This window comes from Crocodylus porosus, unplaced genomic scaffold (assembly GCF_001723895.1).
Source record: "Crocodylus porosus isolate Cpor-Errol unplaced genomic scaffold, CroPor_comp1, whole genome shotgun sequence".
In the NCBI taxonomy this organism is placed as follows: Eukaryota; Metazoa; Chordata; order Crocodylia; family Crocodylidae; genus Crocodylus; species Crocodylus porosus.
This window is the reverse complement of record NW_017728943.1, coordinates 10,724,738-10,742,519: the sequence shown is the minus strand read 5'-3', so window position 1 is coordinate 10,742,519 and position 17,782 is coordinate 10,724,738. Positions and strand designations below refer to the sequence as shown.

General features: G+C 48.9%; 1 protein-coding gene across 7 annotated transcripts in view; it reads right to left on the bottom strand.

Moving 5' to 3' along the window:
• The window catches only part of SPAG17 (sperm associated antigen 17), a 342,590-nt gene that overhangs the window by 115,091 nt on the left and 209,717 nt on the right, over window positions 1–17,782 (bottom strand). For all 7 annotated transcript variants that reach the window (XM_019548662.1, XM_019548664.1, XM_019548665.1 and 4 more), the window contains 2 exons: window positions 12,405–12,647; window positions 2,936–3,047 (listed from right to left, as the gene is read on the bottom strand). In XM_019548662.1, coding sequence (XP_019404207.1) covers window positions 2,936–3,047; window positions 12,405–12,647 — 355 coding nt within the window. The remainder of the gene's footprint in view (window positions 1–2,935; window positions 3,048–12,404; window positions 12,648–17,782) is intronic.

Here is a 17,782-nt window from a genome sequence, read left to right as displayed (position 1 = left end):
AAAACCACTTTCTTGGCAGGGGATAGTACTTTGACTGATGTAAGGGATAGTTAACTTCTTACTTCCACTTCCACTGGGAAGAACTTAGCTATATGCCAACTTTATGGGAATAGGAGATGCCTCCCTAGCTTGCTGTTGTGGCTATATGACTGAGGGCCAGCAAAACTTGGGGGCATCTGAACCCCAAGCCTCCATGTTTGGGCCTGCATGTAGGATGCCTGACAAAGAATTTGGAAGAATCTGAAGCCCCAAGGTGGGGGTGGAGGATGTTTTTTGGTAGTAGGGCCACATATGGTTCTTGATTAGGAATTGATTTGGCTGATTTGATTTGGGACATGAAAAATTTTCCTTGAAAAAAAAAAGTTTGTTCTATATACAAGGAGGTGCTAAGGTGTTACATAAGCTGTGTTTATACAGTACCTTTGCTAAAGCTTGCAACAGTTTCAAAAAAGGTAAAATGCATCAATTTTAGATGAACTAAGTCTATAGGTACTATAGGCAAATTGCTAAAATTATGTTTATTCCCAAATCAGGTTTTTCAATTTTTTGCCTCACTTCCATGTGAACAGGGAGGGTAGGGTCTGACAGAAAGGAGTAGGGGAAGGGGCTGTTGGGGGAAAAAGTTGGAGGGGAGGGACAGAGGACAAAAGGGCTAGCCAATCTCCCCAGATTTATTTTTCCATTTGTAGCAGTGGGAAGGGAGAAAATTAAAGACAAACCTCCAATAAATAGATTCTATACCTGGAAAATTATATCAAATTTATAAATTTTCCATAAATTGAATCTAATTTCTGGGGGGGTCATCTTATGATCAGGGTCATCTTATATTCAAGTAAACACAGTAACTCACCATTATGATTACAGATACAGAAAGATGAAATTAGAAATTGTTGATGATGGCCAAATGATTTATTAGCAACAATAAGACAAAATTAACAATGTAAAAATGTTTATTAAATATTTGGCAAAACTTCCTGATATTGTGATCTAGCAGACTGCAAAATAATGTTCCAAGAGAAACTGGGGAGGTCATTGCAAGGATCATTTAAATATAGACTGAACAAATCACCACAGCATGCAATGTTGGGAAGAGCTTAATGGTTAGCACTGGAAGGACTAGGTAGAATCAGTCTTCATGTCTAACTTTCTGATTCTTTGGTTCTCTGCAATTATTAAAATATGCCAGCAAAGGATCAATATTATGAGTACAGAGAGTTACAATGGGATTAGAAACTACTCTTTCAGTTTCCTTTTAAATGAATCTTTATTATATAGATATGCAAAGGAACTTACTCATGTGTAAACATAGTGTTAGCATTTCTGTACTGAAGAAGAATAATGGCATCAAAAGAACATATTAGAGTCTTGTTACATGTTCATTTTAGGTAGGTTTTGGAGCTCTTAACCCCTGCATTGTCTACACATTAACACATGAAACTAGTTTTAAGCACTCTTTAGGTGGCTTAAAGTCATACTGCCCCAGCCTAGTTTTATCTCTGATCGGTGTTACCCAGCTTGTGCTACACTAATGTGTAGTGACTCTAGACTATATGTTAGTGTAAATCCCGCCCCCTGTTGCTTCCCCTTCCCCCGTGGGCCTGGATCTGGCCCATTACTCCATCCTCTCAGTATTCCTGATCCCCATTCTCTGCCTTCCTCCCCCCAACTTACTCGTGCCTGCCTGCATTCTCTGTCCTGGGGAAACAAGCAAGGAAGGGTTAACAAAATCAGCAGTGGGGGAGCGGGGAATGAACAGACAGGTTAACCCGTCAATGTTTGCTCCCCTGAGCCAGACAATGAGGACAGCTACAAGTAAGGGGGGGGACCCTGAGGCAGAGGGGAGCCCCAAGATTTGGAGGGAACTGGGGGAGGCTTGGGTGGCAGGGGGAAGCCTGAAATGGGAGGGGTGGATCCTTACCTTTCAGCCCTTCAGGCCCCTCCTATCCTGAACCAGTGACTGCTCCAAACTTGAGCTAGCTCTAACACAGTTCAAAATTTGAGCAGCTCACAATGGGTGTGTATACATAAGATGCTTTTCTGCTCAGTGGACTAATCTACTGTGCAGTAAAGTGTCATATTTAACCATGTGCTACGCTACTGTGCAGTAAAATAGTTATCTACTACCTGAAAATAAAGGTAGTAGAGTAGCTACACATTACCTACTGTGCAGTAGCGTACTTGTAGATGCTGGCCGGAAGCAACTGGCACCCAGTCAGCCTAGGCAGAAGGGGGCCAACTGCTGCCTAATTAAGCCCTAAGTGGTAGGAGCTATGCGGGCTGCAGGGGCAGCTGTCTCCCCACCATGTGGGAATTGGACCACCCTGATCACCACACGGTCAAGAGACCTGTCCTGGCAGCTGGGATAGCTGCTTTTCAACCAGTTAGGGATTGCGTTAGGACCTGATCCCCATGTGGCAGGGAAAGGTGTTCCCACCTGGAGGGGACAACCACGTGAGGACTGGGAAGGTCCTGATCCCCACACTGCAAGGAAAAATATTTCTACCTGTTGGGGATGCTGCCTAGCAGCCAAGCCATGCGGGGATTGGTTCTGATCCCCAACTGGCTGGGATACCGCAGTCCACCAGCCCCCAACCCGTTATTCCCCCAGATTGGCACTCAGGGGGAGTCTGGAGCTACCCCTGGCTGCTGCAATGAAGCAGAGCAGGGAAGGGGGGTAGGAACATCCCTGTCTCACCTGTTCTGGTTGGGAATTAATTTGCTCCCAACCTAGTGCCTGTGTAGGCTCTTTTCCTGGGGGCAGTTTACTATGCATTAATAGCACGTGTAGATGTGCCCAGTGTAATGTGTAACAAGACCCCTAGATATTAAACTTCCCAAATAGTAGTTCTTAAAAGGTGTCCTATTTCATGCATATATTTAATTTAAATCCATCCCACCAATCAGAAATAAATTAAGATGGAATATTAACAATCACCTTTTATAAACTCTATCTTCTCTACTTCAATTTGTCCTCCATCTGCAGGGTAAAGGTATCGAGTGTTTCCGGAGACTTGGATGAGATCCTCTCCCATGTTGTAACCATGAAACTGGAAAAAAATGTCAAACTGTTTGAAATGTAAAGGCAGACAGACTGAAAGAGATAGCTGGAGGACAAATCAATGTGACTAGGGCTGGCCAACTTTTGAGTGTATGGGAGTTGCAGTCTGCACAGGCAGGGGATCTTGTAGAGTCCTCCCCCCCACTCAAAACACTGCCACATGCTCCCACCCAGATACTTCCTCACCACGTAGGCTCCCCCACCATGTGGGGCTCCCTGGACCCCCATGCTTCATGGTTTGCACTGGCCCACCCCAGAAGCAAGGGCAGGAAGTGGAAGCTGGAGGAGGGAGTGGGATCCCAAAGGCTCTGGCAGGAGCAACAGGGGAATAATGTGGAGAAGCAGAAACCAGGTAGTTGCCCATAGGCCATGAGTTAACTCCTCATGAACTACATACAGCCCATGGACCACAAGTTGGACAGCCGTTTTCTGGGTCTCTTTTTCTGTCTTAGGGGTGTTGGGGTAGCAAAAGTAGTACCTTTGTTTAGGAGCTGCCTGCATCTAATGGACACTCATTCTCAGATAAGGAGACATTAATGAGGTCAAGATATCAGAATCTTTGGGCATCTTTACATGTGCTCTGGGGATGGGGAGGCAGGGGAAGCAGGCTTTAATTAGCACAGCTCTTGGGAACCTCTGTAATTAAAGCACCCACAGCTTCTCATGTATTCAGCATCCTGCACTTCAAAATGGCAGTGGGGGTGCTTTAAACTAAAGCTTGTTTGAGCTTTAGTTAAAGTGCTTCCGCCACCATTTTGAAGTGCAGGGAGCTCCCGCCACCATTTTGAAGTGCAGGGATGCTGAAAACATGAGATGCCAAGGCTGCTGGAGTGGACTGTAATTGAGTCTGCTCCAATGTGCTGTAATTACAGTGCATCAGAGCAGACATCCAGAATGTCTACAGGCAACCCTCTGAGAGGAGCAGTGTGCTAGACAGATCATCTTCTTACTTCTGCAGTTCAACAACTTACTTCTGACTTTGGTTCCATACCTTTTTAGCTTCTGATTTTAGCTCTACCCTCTTGACTCTGGTTCCTGACCTGGCTTACCCCTGGACTCCATTTACTTCCTGACTTGGTCCCCAAACCCAGTTTCTACACTTTGCCCTTGGTACACAGGTGACTTACCTTGCCCAAATCATGGTTCCTTATATCAGCTGAGATCTACTGATGGATACTACTTAATCTGTGTTGGAGAGCTTTTTCAGCTAATGTGGCATAAGTGAAGGATTCCCTAAGAACATAAAGATGTTTCTATTGACCATCTAGAAAGAAGGATAATCATTTCCTATATGACAATCATCAAGAAGTCTCTCTAATACCTCGATTCCTGGCAAGGTATTCATATCTTTATGAAAATCATACTCAACTGGTCTACTTGCCAAATAGATGAAAATTCCTTGCCTGACAGCCATTGTGGCTTCAGAGAAGGAAGAGAAACAACAAATCTGATCCTTACCACATGACATACAGAACAAATGTAGAGAACAGAAGATTCTCATTTATTGTGTTTTTATAGATGCTTTTAACACCATCAGAAGAGAAGGTTTACAGAACCTTCTATCTAAGACTCACTGCCATAACAAATGAATTGTTATAGTTAGACAAGTTCATGTGGCATGATGGGAAGAATTATGGAAGTTGGTGTAATGACTGGGGTATAAGCAGTCTTGAAGAGTGTGTGGTTAAACAAGTACCTGTCACAGGAGCACCAAGGTGTCCTGTGCCATGGAAGTAAAAGGAACCGAGCTGCCAATCAGCAGGGCAGTGCAGCTGTGGGTTGCTATGGCAACCAGCCGGTCAGGTGGCCAGAAGGGGGCAGGGCCGGGCCTTTATAAACAGCCCAGGCTGGAGCCTGACTAGCAGTTCCCTTCTGGCAGCTGCAGGAGCTCGAGCTCTGTGGCTGGGCTGGGCTGGGCTGGGCGGCCTGAATTGGTAGTGGCAGCATTGTGGTGCTGACTGGCTGCGATGATGCCGGGGATGAGAGCACCCTGAAAGGAGGTAGGGTGGAAGCCCTGCTGGGGCTGGGAGTTTGCATTACGAGCGGGAAGGCTCTTTGTTGGTTTTTGTTACAGCCGTTTGGGCTTGGCTTGTGTTATGGTTACACCGGAGGACTGGGTGAGGCTGTAGGGGTGTGAGGAGGCCTCACGGAAGCTCCCCAGCAGCTTGGGGGTTCCCGGTGCCCAGCAGGGGCACTGTGCCAGTAGGGCATAACTGTTTGCGCCGGAGAGGCGCGGTGTGCGGGGTTTCGGACCCCAGCCCATAAGGGCGGTGTTTTGCCCAGTGGGGCAAAAGACCCAGAGAAGGGTCAAGGGGCCAGGCACGGCTGCGGCCACCTGAACCCTAAGCGTGAGGACTGCGGTATAGGCCCCGGAGAGGGCAAGGCCCCAGAGGGGAGGAGGACACGGGCAAAGAGCGCGGCGTAGGCCCAGAAGGGGGGCAATGGCTGCAGAGAGCGCGGCAGAGACCCCGAGAGGGGCAAGAGGCACTAGAGGCGTGGGAGAGGCCCTGAGAGGGGTGGGGAAGCCCAGAGGTGGGCAATAGGTCCCAGAGTGGGGCAATGGGTTGAGGAGTAGCACAAGAGCGTGCCAGGCCTGGGGGTGCTGGTAACAGGGCGGCGGCTACGTGCCAGGCCCAGGGGTGCCGGTAGTAGCTGGACAGTGGCGAGACAGGCCCGGGGCACTGGTAACAGGCCGGTGTGTAGGAGCCTGGCCCAGGGGCGCCAGGCGGGTTATGAGCCCAGGGTGCCAGAGGGAGAGCACCCAAGGGGCAGGGGACCGTACAACGTCCCACGGAACAACTGCAAGGCTTGGGGCGTGCTAAAGGGGAGGTTTGGAGGCACGCATAGCCCTTAAGGCAGGGGTGCCCAGCGGTACCCCATATGGAGTAGGGGTAGGAACACACACACCATCTACTTGGGGATAAAGGCAGCCTCCCATAGAAACCTATTTATGATCAAAGTCGTGGCGGGCGAGAATCCGAGGGTGCTGAGTCCACCGTGAGTGACGGTAGGGGGCGCTAAGTAGTTCACGGCCGCTCCTAGGCCCCACTCCCTCACAGTACCTGAACCTGCAGGAAATCTGGATCAGTAGCTAAAGCTGCACAAAGTAATATCCAGGGAGATCAGATCCAGGGAGTCAAAAGTTGCATTTCTAGTTTGTAGTGATGCAGTCCAGGCCAGGAGCTGGGGAGTTCAGAACACACAGTAGGGTAAATAGGAATGAGGTGTGAAAGGCAGGGGCAAGGCAGGAACAAAGAAGCATGAGGGTCCAAGGCACGAAGCTGCTGCAGGTTGTGAGGCATTGAGTATCAAAAGCCCAAATGAAAGGCCTCAGCTTATATACTAAGCCCAGCCTCCTGCAGGCAATTAGCTTAAGCCTTGTAGCTGGTACAACTCTGATACCAGGTGGTACTGCTGTGGGTGCAGATTGCTTTGTAATAGTTGGGAATATCTCCATTCCATTTTCAGTAAAATGGTGTAAATCAAGTCTATGTCCTCAGTCCAATGCCATTTAGTGTTGTTTGCTGCCAAGAAGCTTTACACCAGGGATGTTCATCCTCTGGCCTGCAGGTCAAATACAGCCCATGGAACCATGCTTGCCTGTGGAGTTCCCTATGGATTGCAAAATTTGGTGGCAGGGGAACACTGGCAATGAATATGACCACCCTCTTCTGCTACCAAATTCCAAAACCTGAAGTCTCATGCCCTATGTAGTGGGTGTGAACGAGCCTATCGCTCGCCTGTTGGTTTGGTCCCAGTGTGCATTCTTTTCTTATAAACAGCCCCTCCTCTGTCCCCTCTGCGCGCACCGCGCTCGCCTGCCACAACTTTGATGTTTTTCCTGGTCCAGTTGGATTTTTGTGCGGCATGTGCAGGAGTCACCGGAATTGAGACTGGTGGTCCGTGGGACTTCTGAGGGCTCCTCCTCCCCTACACCCTTGCCCGGTCCTCCAGGATGAGCATCCTTATTGCTCTTCTAAGCAATTTCAGTCCTTCCTCACCAGAGGTGTTGAGGGATAAGGTCCCCGGTACTTCGGACCTTCGTCTACGAAGTTCCGGCCGTTTCCTATCCCCCCCCCCGGGTCCGCTCCTCTCCCTGTAGCTCTTCCAGGGGAAGGGTCCCGCGTCCCTCCCCTGCTCTCCTATAGCGGGGTCACCCCCTGGAGTCCATCCGCCTTGGCAGGCACTGGGGTTCCGTTCCGCCCTTTCTAACTGGATCCTGCGGCTCCTGCGCGCCCCCGTCACCGGACGCACCGCCAGATCCCTGCTTCCTTGCCAGGTGTCCCTGCTTGCTGTGCCAGAACATCTGGGCTCCCTGCTGGGTGGTGCGTATCCACTCCTCTGCTCCCTTGCCAGTGGCTGGGGCCCACGCCAGCAGCCCTGGCTCCGCTGCTCCGCACTGGGCATAGTGGATCCGCCCCTCTACTCCTTTGCCAGTGGCTGGGGTCCATGCCGGCAGCTCGGGCTCCGCTGCTCCGTGCTGGGTGGAGTGGATCCGTGCCTCTGCTCCTTTGCCAGTGGCTGGGGTCCATGCCAGCAGCTCGGGCTCCACTGCTCCGCGCTGGGTGGAGTGGATCCACCCCTCCGCTCCCTTGCAGGCGGCTGGGGTCCGTGCCGGCAGCTCAGGCTCCATGGCTCCACATTGGGCGGAGCAGATCCGCCCCGACACTTCCGGTCCCGCTGCTTGCCACCCCGGGTCTGATCTTCCCACCTGGAGCAGGTAAGTGGTTGCTCCGCCCCCTGCGCCCGTGCCGAAGGAGCCTCCCGGGGTCCCCTAGTCTGGGTAACTCCCGGACAGAGGGTTGGAACTGGGCTGTCATGCCCCCTCCCCCAATGTGGCCAGGTCAGGGCTGCACCACGCTCTGCCCCCCACTCCCATCCTCCCTATGTAGGGCCAGGTTTGGGTTGAATCCCCTTCCCCCCTCACCCCCAAAGGGGCCAGATTGGGGTCATGTCAAGCCTCCTTCCATATCCCAAGGGGCCAGGTTAAGCCCCACTGCCCTGCAGGGCTGGGTTGGGGCTGGGCTGCATCCCCTTCCCCCCCATCCCCTCTGTGCAGCCAGATGGGACTTGGCCATGCCCACCCAGGGCTCCAGATCAGGACCACCAGCTAGATCCAGCTTATGGACAGATTGGGCATTGCCCCCAGGCAAAAAAGTTGAGCACTACTACTTTATACAATATTGATGTGGGTATTTGAATTAGATACATAACTGATGGAAATCTGGATAATTCCTGAAAGTTGCATGTGAAAACAAGGGTACTTGAGGAATTAATCCACAAACTTCTGTTTGTTGATGACTGTGTCTTGCTATCTCATTCCTAAAAAGATTGCTTAGCAGTTGTATGCCCATGTTTTAGGCCATAGCCTGCTCCCATATGCCACTAATTATCACCATGGGAGTGTATGTGCTTCAAGGTGCAGACAAACCCATCTCCCTGAGTAGCCTTCTCTCATGTAAAGTTCTCACTGATGATGAAGTCCCCAAGAAAACTCCTAAAGCTCAAACAGCCTTTAGAAGATTATATGAATGTCTTTGTAACAGGAAGGCATACACTTTGTAGCCAAATTAGCAGTCTATGAAGCAGTAGATCTGATTTCCTTATTCTATGTCTGTGAACCACAGACAACTGTGGATATTTGCCCCATTTTCATTTAAGCTGTTCGGGAAAGCTAATGAAAATAAGATGGCAAGATAGAATCCCAAATACTCAATAGTCTTCCATGGGTAAATATAACAAGGATCAGTGCTATGATTATAAAACGACAACTAGGACATAGTTGTAGTTAAGATGTCTGATATGTGGCTCCCCAAGAAAATGCAAGGCTGGGATAGGTTTAGACAAGTTGCTGAATGCAGTGCACTTTTTTCATGTTTTCAAGAAAACTATTTTTGGAAGAATCTGATCTGGAAGACATTTCTGTGGTGGGAATCAAGAAAGATACAAGGACTATTTTAACAATCTTGAATCAATGCAGTCTGCGCAGTCAAAAACCTGGGAATGAAAGACCCATAAATGGAAGACACCATGCAAAGTGGTTCATGATATCATAATTAACTTTGGGGGAAAAAATGAATCAGGGACACAAGGTAGAGATTTTTAAAACAAAACTTTGGTATCAAAATCAGCCCTCTTGCAACATCTACAATCATCTGCCCAGTTTGTTATTCTACATTCCTGTAAAAATCTGGCATAGCAGTCACATGAGAGCCTCAAGGCTGAATAGGCTCAGCTCAGGTAAACCTGATGGAGTCTGGGAGGTGCTGGACTGGGCCCCCACAGCTTTAGGGTTCAGATCCCACCCTGCAGCCCATCTTTCTTTTTGACAGCAGCAGGCAAGCTGGGGGGATGGGGTGCCAGTCCCAATGCTGGTAGGCCCAGCCAGACTACCCCTGCTTGGGTCTAGGGAAGTGCTGAACTGGGCCCATGTGGCCTTGGAGCTCTTGGGGGTATGCACCTATTGGGCACCAGGGAGCCTCTCTGTAGGGGGGGATCTGGCCAGAGGCTCCTCAGCCCCAATTGTTGGCTAAATTGCCCCACCCCCATGCCCATCTGCATGGCTGGCTGTCAGGGCAGGTGGGGGAGCTCTGGAGGGTTCTGCATGCCCAAAGCTAGTGTCAGCAGGCACCAAGGACCCTCCCCCTAAGGAGGGGGGACCTGGCCAAGCCCACCCAATTTCTGGCTTGATTGCCCTCACTCCCCCACAGACTGCATGGATGCAGGCAGCTGGTTGGCCATGTCTCCAGTCTGGCTGGCCGGCAGTGCAGGCAAGGTAATTTTGGGGCTTCTGCAAGCCATCCTGCACCATGCCATGGCTTCCCACTTTCTGTACACAAGCAGGGAGACCCTGGAGCTATGTCAGGTCCTGCTGATCACAGTGTGTGATTTTCATATGATACATCACACATGACCTGCTATATCTGATGCGGTAGTGGGAGGCCCTAGAATGCATCCTCATGCTAACAAGCACTGAGCTGTTTGTTGTGCCTCTGCACCCCTGCCTGCTGAGCATCCATGACTGTGGCTCCAGATTCCTCTTGGACAGTGATGATGGGACCATCCTGTATGCCACAAGCACTGGGATATTCTAGAACCACCTCCACCTGTCAAGCAGAGGGTTTAGGTGCACCCCATCAGCACCAACTGGTGGGAGCAGATAGTCCTTGGTACCTGGGGTGATGAGTTGTGGCTCCAGACCTTCCATATATGATATGACACCTCCATGAACATCATCATCTGCATGATAATGTCACTCACCAGGACATCATCAACCAACATGCAGCCAACCCTCAATTCGGAGAAGCAAGTCGCCATTGCTGTCTTGAAGCTGGCCACTCCTGGCAGTCTCTGCTACATTGCCAACCAGTTTGATGTTGCCTTGCCTATGGCCAGAGAGGCTGTCCAGGAGGTTTAGCTGGTCATCCAGGATGTCCTGGCAAACTGCTTCATCTGCATTATCAACCTGAAGGATGTAGTAGCTGGCTTCTGATGCATGTGCTTCCCCAATTGCACAGGGGCCTTGGACAGTACCCACATCATGTCTGCTCAGCCTAGGATGGCTGGGCATTCTTCAACCACAAAGGGTACCTCTCAATCATCCTGCAAGGAGTTGTTCATCATCACTTCACCCACATCTATGCTAGCTGGGCAGGCAGACCCCCACAGTGTCCATGTCTTCCAAAACTTCCCTACTTCCCTACTTCCTAACCTGATGGAGAGTTGGCACTACACCCTTGGACTCCCCAGTTGCATCACTGGCAATGTTGTAACTGGTGTGCTCCCAGCGTGCACCTTGAGGTGAATGAGGAGAACCTGCTGCAACTCATGGTCACCATGTGTATCCTCCACAGCATCTATGAGACCAGAGAGGAGGTATTCCTGGAATCCAGTTTTATTTTATGCAGATAAAACTCAGCAGCTAGACCAAGACTTAAGCCCCTTGTTTAACAAGAGTCCGGAACAAGGGGGAGTTTTCTAGGGAGTCTGCTTTGAAACTCTCTCTCACATTCCTTCACTGTAAGCTTGCTGAGAGGAAAGACATTTGTAGGGGAAATAGAACCCTTCAGGATTAAATAACATCAAACAGGCCAGTTACAGAGGGAATGTCTGCTTGGAAACAGAGGAAGGAAGTGAGAGGCAGCAGATTAGAAGACCAGAGACATGGCTGGTGGACATCACAATCCCAGAGCCACTGCCACTTTCAGCTTTTCCTCTGCTTCCACCTGTGAGGCGTCTGTCTAGGTAAGAGCACACACCATCAAGGCTTCCACCCAGGTACTGGTTTGGTTCTGTGCAGATAACAGCTTGGGGGTTTCTTCCAGTGTCAGCCAGGTGGGGAAGTGCCTGCAATGTGAGTAGTGCCTTCTGGTGGTGTCCCTCAGGGAGAAGACAAGAGACAGGAGGAGATAGCAATGCTCTAAAGCATCTTCTGATTCCATGTTGGAGAAAAACCTTTAAGACTGTGGAGAAAGGACTGCGAGAGGTGGTTCAAGAAAAGGAAGAGAGCATGGACTCCCAGGAAAGTGGAAACTAGAAGATTGTGACCTCTGGCAGCAGAAGAAAGCCATCATCTCCACCTGCAGTGGTTTGCCTGGAGAAGATATGGAGCACCAGCAATGGGGGAGAAGGAGCTCATTCCATTGGCAGAAGAGGCCAGGCCAGGAATCCCCAAGGTGGGGAAGCATCAAGATCACTTCCATGAAGAGGAAGTGATGGGTGGTAGTGGTTGGAGACTCCCTTCTGGGAGGGTGGAAGGTAGGTGGATGGATCTATCTGCCAGGCTGAACTTTTGTCCTGTGCAGTGCACTTCAGGCATGATTTTTCGTAGATCCCTAGTTATAAAGAGCAACAAAAACAGGCAAGAGCACCTGGCAAGTGAATTAAACCCACAGATTCAGAGCACCGAGTCAGATTTAGGCACTCTAAGCAGGCCAGAGGCACAGCTTGGTAATCTGAGGTGCCTATACAAATGCTCTGATGTGTTCTAATTAGAACGCTCTAGTATTGCTGCGTCATCATGTGTATAAGCCCCTATGGGTTTAAAAATGGCTGCTGGGGCACTTTAACTATAGCTCATTGAGTGAGCTTTAGTTAAAGTGTCCTATGGCCATTTTTAAACATGTGGGGGCCTAATACATGTGACACTGCAACATTTTAATTAGAGGAGCTCCCCAAGAGCTATCCTTGGTCTGAGCTTATATAGCCAGTGTGGCAGGGCTGTGTTCTTGAGGGATGTTTCAGCTTGATTTCCTGATTATTTCCAGGTAGGACCTGGGCCTCTGCTTATTACAGGGACCTCTTAAAGTGTGAATCTTTTCCTAATGTGGTATTATAATCTTCTCACCTGATAAACTTTCTCAGGGGGTGGTGCTAGGATATTGTGCTCTTCAAGTTCAGGTGGTTTTGCTGGCTCATCTTTAGATTTCTCCTTGGAAATTTTCTTCTTCGAGCTCTTGCTTTCTTCAATGACTGGTACTTCCTTGTTCTGTCCTTTCTTTTTACCACTTGATTTTTCTTTCTTTTCAGCTTTTTTCTCTTCCTTTAATTGTTCTTCTTCTAATAGTCGATCATGTTCTTCCTTCCAAGCCTATTAAAATGTAAAAAAAAAAAAAATCAAGAAACTCAGGTCCTGTTTTCATAAGATGGTGCTTAATATTTTGTAAATAACAGTGTATATTCAGCTTTAATTCACTTCCTTATGCAAGTGCATTATATGACCAGATAAAAATTTGAAAAACACCTAAGTAACTTGAAAGACAAAGTGTGGTGTTTTGGTGCAGGTAGCAATTCTGTTTCCAGCAGTGCGAAAAATGAGTATGCAGTATATATGTGGACTGAGCATACACAGAAAGCTATGTATTGGTAAGACATGTGTAAGCACCACTTATGGATGTGCACCAGCAACCTTCTATGGAAATCCAGGTGACCTAAAACACACACTCAGCAGGTGTTAGATGGAGCAGTAGGAGTGGTCTTCCAGTTTTAAGCCCAAATAGCTAGGCGGGCTGTGGGGAAGTCAGAGACCCAACTCCTAGGTCCCTGTCACCATGAAAGGAATTTGAGCAAGTAATTTTCTGACTTTCCAAAACACTACCTGTAAGTACTATGCCACTAAGTTAGGCATTAGCTACAGTCCTTTCTAACACTCCTATAGGATTTGGCCCCCTGGGCAGCCAAGAGAGGGATATATGTGTGGCCAGGAAGAAAACAGCAATTGTATGCATGGTTCAGTGAGATGGCTGTTCCTCTTGCAAGGAGCAGGGCCTAAGTATCTTTATCCCCAGTGAAGGGCAGGAACTTCCCCACTATATTGCACTCATTTTTCAGTGTCAATTAAATGCAAGGGACAGTGGCTCAACTTTGAAAGGAGTGCCAGAAAGGCAGCTGGATTATGCCTGACTTGTGATGGTTAGCACAGTGTACTAGGATGTCAAGAAATGCAGTTTCAAACTTCCTATGGGCAAGGGATGTATAGCAACTGTGTCTTCAACTTCCTGGACAAGTGCCCTACTCACTTAGGTATTAAGGCTAAAATAAGGTAGAAATATTGTCATTCTCCTTCATTTTATTTCCAGGTACATTTGCATATAGTCACATGCACATGCAGGGTTATGTATCTGAGAAACAGAATTCCTAGCAGCATGTAAGTGCCAAAATACCACTTCTATAACTAAAAAGTGTTACTTAGATGACTGTCGCAGGGCAGTGAAGTGCCCTGCTCCTAAAGGAGGACAGGTGTGGCTTGCCGGGACAACCCCAGAGGTCTGCTGACCGGAAGGGGGCAGGACCTAGCCTTTATAAACAGCCTAGGCTGAGGCGAAGGGGCTGTTCCCTTCTGGCAGCCATGAAGGAGAGAGCTCTGCTGGGAGTAGGCAGAGGTGGGAAGCCTGATGACCTGAGCAGTTCATGGGTGAGAATACCAGGCAGAGGAGCCCTGGCAGGGATGGAAATAATGATGAGTCAGAGGGCTTTGGGTTTACATTTTAAGCCAGGAGGCTAGTGTTTGAGTTGGGTTTTTGTGTTACAGCCGATTAGCTTATGGGTTTGGTTAATATTAGACTGGAGGACCGGGTGGGGCTGTAGGGGTTGGAGGAGGCCTCATAGGAACTCCCCAGTAGTGTGGGGGTTCCTGGTGCCAGGGAGGGCACAGCAATCTGGTGCCAGAGAAGGCACAGCAGTTTGGTGCCGGAGAGGGGCGCTGAGTTTTGCCCCAGTGGGGGCAGTATTGGGAGAAACTCAGTGTGGGCGCAGGCGAAAGGCCCCAGTGGGGCGCAAGACCCAGAGAAGGGGGTCTGGAGCCAGGTAAGGCTGAGGCCACCTGAGCCCCGATTGCGTGATTGCAAGCAAGACCCCCAGTGCGGGCGTGAGCGCGAGCGCATTGAGAGGAAGCCCCAGGAGGGGGCGAGCGTATGGGGAGAGGCCCCGGAGAGGGCCGCTAAGAAAAGACCATAGACGCAACAACGTCTGGGACAACTGAGAGGCTTGGGGCTTGGTATGAGGGGTGGTAGGAGCCATGCATAGCCCTGTGGCGGGAGTACACAGAATCAGTGGTAGACGGGGTACTGGCGGGAGTATGCCAAGGGGTACCGTGCTCAAGGGGGTAAAAGGCAGCCTCCCTTACAAGACTTTCACTATCAAAGTCATGGCAGGTGAGATAACAAGGGTGCATGGACACCCACTTGGCACGGTAGGGAGCGCCAGGAGAGATCACGGCCGCTTCTGGGTCCCCGCCCTGTGACGGTGACCAAAGGGATAAAATTCCACCCAGAGTTATTTGGGCTGCTAAGCCTTATGCACCTAAGCAACTTAGACAATTTTCAAAAGTTTGCTTACATTATCTAATAAGATAAAACATATTTTTACCACAGGACTTTGCCTCATCCTTATCATATACTGTTGGATTATTCCTGCTTTGTCCCCTAAATGTGATAAAGCACAATGAGTGCAGTATAAAAACATATAAAAAAGGTTTGTGACCAGAAGGAAAGAGCAGCTGAGGAGCAGAACTCTGTTGCCCTTTAATGAAGGTACTCATTTAGAAAGTAGGAGTCCTAGGGTTCCTGTACACATTATGGGGTTTAATCCTCATTAAATTAAATAGGTTTCTAAAATTTAAACTTGTTTATTTTGGAGCATTGTGTCAGTGTTTGCACATATTAGGTTTTTGATTGAATTAAGCCCAGTGTGCAATTCCCTGTAAAGCCACATGTAAACCAGTAAGTAATGCACCAGTAATCAACCCCCTCCTCAGTCCCTGAACCACTCCTCCCCTGGGAAGCCTCATGCTAACCCTCACTTACTGCCTTCCCTGCCAAGCCACAGTCACTTAAAATACATTATGGTAGGTGTTTGACTTTTAGTGTATAATTTGGATGTTTCTGGTTCTAAGATGGCCACTGTCCCCTCCCAAAAGGAGTATTTCTGGGGGGACAAGGGGATGGACTTCTGGCTATCAAGGTCAGGGGTTAGAGGTGGGACTTCTGGTCCTAAGATGGCAGCCAGGGGGCATGGCACCTATTAAGGGGTGAGGCTACCTATGCAGCCCTGAACAGCTGACCAAACCTCATTAAGCAGCCCTCCACCTGAAATAATTACCTCCCTTGGAATAGGCACATCTGAGAAGTATTTACTCAGAAAATAGTATAGTTGTTGGGTATGCCTCCTCATTCTCGAGTTACTGACCTTTGAAAGAAGCAGCTGACCAGAAAACAGGCCTGACCTGCAATAATCCTGTTTTGAAACAAACATCTCCCCAGAAAAGAGCTTTGCTTTGTAGGACCACAGAAGAAAATATTGCCTGGCAAGAACCCTGGATTGAAAGCCAGCAGTTCCCAGAAATAAAAAGTTGCCTTGCAACAGCCCTGGCTTATCCTGGCTGGAAAGCCAGCTCTCCCTAGACAGGAGCCTGGGCCTGCAAGAATCCTGGATTGAAATCAATCTCTCCCAAGGAAAAAAACAAACAGTTGCCCTGCAAGAACCCTGGCTTGAAAGCCGGTTATCCCCAGAAAACCAAATGTTGCCCTGCAAGAACCCTGCCTTGAAAGTCATGTGTCTCCAGAAAAAAAAAATTGCCCTGCAAGAACCCTGGTTTACCTTGGCTGGAAAACCAGTTTTCCCCAGAAAAAAACAGTTGCCCTGTAGAACCCTGGCTTGAAAGTCATCTCTCCCCAGACAGGAGCCTAGGCTTAAAAGAATCCTGGTTTGAAACCAACTTCTCCCCAGAAAAAAATAGTTGCCCTGCAACAACCCTGGTTTAAAAGCCAGCTCTGCCCAGAAAAAAAGTTGCCCTGCAAGAATCCTGGTTTGAAACCAACCCCTCCCCAGAAAAAAAAGTAGTTGACCTGCAAGAACACTGGCTTGAAAGCCCCCTCTCCCTAGAAAAGAGTCTTCCGCCGAACTAGGCAAGGTTTGAAATGGGTGTGTGATGGACAGCGCTATGTCTCAATAGATACCATTAACACCTCTCAAAGGGGTGCCCATTGGGGGGACAGTGCCCTTGATTTGGTGGCACAGCGAGGCTAGGGGAACTTAGGTCTGCAGGAAGAGCAGCCAAGCACAGGCACAGACACAAGTGGTGTGATCATCACTGGAACATTATCATGAGTACATGGAATTTTCAAAAAGGTTTGTTCAAGACACATTTATATAACAGCCTCACAAAGTTTGCAAGCAACTTTTCATGACTCAGTTGTTGTCAGAATACCTTGGTCTTGACGACATCTTGGCCACGAACAGCTTCTCTGATGTCTCAGAAAACAAAGTCCAGCACTATCCAGGCAACAAATCAGGAGGCTGATACATGCATTAATTGGGGTCCCAACTGGACCCAGGAAGAACTGAAGGACTTGGCTGACTTTTGGTCAGAGGAAAAGATCATAGAGCAACTTGAAAGTAGGAGGAATAAGTTGATGTATTCAACTGCCAAAGAAATGAAGGTGTGAGGGTACAACCAGGACTAAACACAGTGCCAGAGCAAGATCAAGGCCCTGAGATTTATGTTTCATTGGGGGCAAGGATGCAATCTCTTGTTATGTGGCAGGGCACACAATTGTTCCTTTCTACAACCAGCTGTATGTCATTCTCTCCAAGGATGCAGGTGAGGCTTTCTGTCTCCAGTCATTTAGGACTGATGTTGTCCTGGAAAGCACACCTATGGAAGGAGACTCAGTGTTCTGAGACAGAAACCATGACCATGTCAGAGCAGTAGGGAGACTGCTCCACAGTGCTGGATGAGAGGGACACCCAGGATAAGGTGACCCTGATCATGACCCCAATCTCTCCTTCTATTCCATGAAGTAGCACAGATGAGGAGGAGGAAAAGGAGCAAACTGCTTCAGATGTGGTTTCTGTTCCTGAGACCCAAAGAATGGTTTTTGTTCCTGGGACTCAAGAGGATGTGTGACCAGGAACTTATAATTATGAGGGAATGGGCACTATATCCATTTAGGCCTCTCTGGCAGGCACTTTTTCAGTGCATGAGGTTTGAATGTGCTGGGGGTTAGTGCATGTAGTGCTGGAAGTGAGTCACCGTCCTCTTGTGAGGGGGGTGAAGAATATTTCTTCACAACACAAACTCATTGTTTTAGCTACCATGGGCAATTGGGGGCTTGGCCTCCAAATGGGGGACTTAGAAATTTTGGGGCATGTGAATTTTTTCCATGTGCACCACTCTGGAAGGCACTGTTTTGGTGTACGCAGGCAGTGTTGTAGCAGGGGGGGGCG